This window comes from Mus caroli, unplaced genomic scaffold, assembly GCF_978045245.1.
Source record: "Mus caroli unplaced genomic scaffold, Mus_caroli_1 scaffold_25, whole genome shotgun sequence".
Classification (NCBI taxonomy): domain Eukaryota; kingdom Metazoa; phylum Chordata; class Mammalia; order Rodentia; family Muridae; genus Mus; species Mus caroli.
In genome coordinates this window covers 3,197,514-3,200,587 of record NW_028227280.1, presented here as the reverse complement: position 1 = coordinate 3,200,587, position 3,074 = coordinate 3,197,514, and the positions used below count along the sequence as shown (strand labels likewise).

Here is a 3,074-nt window from a genome sequence, read left to right as displayed (position 1 = left end):
TTATCAATGAATTTTATCCCAGGTGGTTCCTGTTAGACCTGTTGCGTTTTCATTCCTCTGTTCTGTGTAAGAATCATTAAGCATCCGGTTACCTCAATTGTACCTTGAGAATATGTCACCCGTCTTCCTTATTGTACTCTGCATAAAAAGTCTAATGCTTGAGTGGAAAAATTACATTCAGATTCTACACACGAACTCTCCTGTGTGTGTCTGTTTGTCACTCGCCATCCACGTTTTGCCCACCCGCGTCGGGGGACCCGTTCCACGCAGACACAGGGACCCAGAGGGTCTGCGGCAGCTGGCGCCCGAACAGGGACCCCCGAGCAGGTTAGTCTTTTTCTTTCTTTTTCTTTCCTTTTCTTCTTTATTTTCTCAGGCAAAAACAGGACTCCGTCGTGACCGCACTGCAGGCGGGTTGATTCGTAGATCAGTTAAAGGACGGATAGGTTTATATCATGGGGCAGTCAGAATCTAAAGGGAAGAGGCTGTTTCTCTCAGTCTTCAAGCACATGTTGTCTGGCAGAGGCCTAAAGGTCTCGGATAAATCTTTACAAGAATTTTATGATTTCGTACAAAAAATCAGTCCCTGGTTTCCAGAGGAGGGAAGCTTGACATTAGAAGATTGGAAGCGAGTAGGTAAGGATATGAGGAAGTTCCATGAGCAAAATCTGTCTAGGAAAGTCCCCGACAATGCCTTTACATTGTGGCAACAAATGAGGGATCTATTAACTGAGAAAACAGACCTAGAATTCCTTGCAGAGGAAGCTCCTTCAGAGCCCTCTGATGATCAGAAAATGAGAACCAATGCTGGTGAAAAGAAATCGTACTGTTCGGGTATAAAAGGGGTAAAGCTAGAAAAAAGTGAATCAGAGATCACTGACAGCGAAAATGATGATGAATGGGAAATTACTAAGGGAATGGCAAAGCATAAAATTAAGGGAAAAAAGGGTCGTTTTCGTAAACACACAGATAGTAGTGAGGAGGAGTCTTTAACCATGGCACCGGTCACCCGCAGGCCAGCGCCAAAGCCACGTCGGCTCTTGCCGCCGGTCGGTTTTGATGCTGCTGTGGCAGAGGCAAAGAGACAAGGAGACTTTACGCTCACTTGCCCGGTAATTTGCGAAGAAGGAAGTGAGCCCCGATGGGAACCTTTACCGTTAAAAACTCTTAAGGAATTACAGTCAGCAGTAAAAACGCTGGGCCCTACTGCACCATATACTTTACAGATCTTGGATGCAGTAGCTAGCCAGTGGCTCACCCCTTATGATTGGCATCAGACCGCGAAAGCTACCCTTGCTCCCAGAGATTTCATTCTCTGGAGAAGAGTATGAAGAAAGAGCCGGAAAGTTAGCTCAGGAAAGATCTACATCGAGAAATGGAGCTAAACCCACAGTGCCTATGCTTCTTGGGCAAAAAGACTATGCTAAACCAGCAGCGCAACTGAATATTCCTAAGGCAGTGTTGGAGAAAATTAATCAGATAGCTGTATCTAGTTGGCAGAGTTTGCCCCCACCAGGGGCTAAGTCCACAGTCCTTTCAGGAATTAGACAAAAGCATGATGAATCTTATGAGAGTTTTGTTGCTAGATTGGAAGAGGCAGTTTCTAGGATGCTTCCTCCCTCGGAAGGGACTGATATATTAATAAAACAATCGGCTTGGGAATACGTGAATACCTTGTGCCAAGACCTAAACAGACTAATCCATAAGGCAAGTTCCCTACAAGATTATATTAAAGCATGTGTAGATGCCTCACCGGCTGTAATGCAGGAGATAGCTTACGCCACAGCAAGGAAAAGGAAGACATTTGGCGCTACTGATGGAATTACATGTTTCGGTTGTAAAAATCCGGGGCATCTGAGAGATTGTAAAAATCTCTCAGGAGACACGAAGAGCATTACTTTGGGTCCTTTCCAGCATTGTGACAAACACTGGAAAAGTGAATGTAAATTCAAGTCCCGTAAGGATGGGACTCTGCTCAATAGAGAAGCAGGTAAGACAAAGAACTATGGAGCTACATGTTTCCGGTGTGGAAATCCGGGACACCTGAGAAAGGATTGTAAAAATCTCTCAGGAAACAAGAAAAGCCTTCCTTCGGGTCCCTGCCCACGATGCGGCAAAAGAGGACATTGGAAAAATGAGTGTAAATCAAAGTTTCACAAAGATGACACTCCGCTCAAAAAAGAAGCGGGTAAGGCAAAAAAAAAAAAAAAACCTAAAGGGGCAGTCTCTTAGCCCCGTTCAGGAACTGTAGAGCTCATTATAGGACACAGCTCCAGTTATATGAAAAACTTCAAGTGGTGGATTCTGATACTTTAGGTAAAATTAAAAGTTATGGTTAAAGTATAAAAGGAGACTTCATAAAGGTCAAAATATAGCTCAATTCTTACTGTTACCTTATTTACAGCTCCCCAATCCCACATTGTGTCAAAAAAAAAAAAAAAAACCAAACAAACAAAAAAAAACCTCATAGATTAGGTTTTATTGGAAGTTAAAAAATCATTTCCTAAGACATATATAATTCATTTTGTCAATGGTGTTTTTGTTGGTTGCAGAAAATAGAGAGCGTTCTTGCAGATGGCTATAAAATATTTGACAAAGTGTGGACTCAAGATTCAGCATGGTAAACTTTTAGGCTAATTGAGACATTTAGTGTATAGAGATTGTGTGTTTTCTCAAAAAATTTTGCCCTCAGATTAAATAAATTAGAAGTTTTGGATGCTTGCCAAAAATTGTTTAAAATTTTTAGATTTTAATCTTGGTTTGACAAGCTGCCTCTTACAAGCAGAAGAAAGGAAGGAATAGAGGAAAATGGATTTTAGAACTCTCCCAGGGACAGAGAGAAATCGGGGGACGCCCTGTTTTATTCTCTCTGGCCCCTACAGGAGAAGTCTCTACCCTCTTTCTATTGTCTATGGTTGGTGCACCAATCACGTGTCTATTCATGTATGTTTTTTGTTTCATTGTCTGAATGATTGTTTCGTTGTCTGAATGACTGACTGTTTTATGTTTCATGTTGAAAAAAAAAGGTTAAAACTTTACCTGCTGAATCACTCTCAGTCTGCACAACTAAGGCT

At 41.9% G+C, this 3,074-nt stretch overlaps 1 protein-coding gene across 1 annotated transcript; it reads left to right on the top strand.

Moving 5' to 3' along the window:
* Positions 1–455: 455 nt before the first annotated feature.
* On the top strand, positions 456–1,331 carry LOC146999993 (endogenous retrovirus group K member 7 Gag polyprotein-like). Its single transcript, XM_085834379.1, has one exon. The coding sequence runs from the start codon at positions 456–458 to the stop codon at positions 1,329–1,331; it is 876 nt and encodes a 291-aa protein (XP_085690505.1).
* Positions 1,332–3,074: the final 1,743 nt, after the last annotated feature.

What these genes read in the sequence shown, in the direction of transcription:
- LOC146999993 (XM_085834379.1), top strand. Translation starts at nt 456, where the DNA reads ATGGGGCAGTCAGAATCTAAAGGGAAGAGGCTGTTTCTCTCAGTCTTC.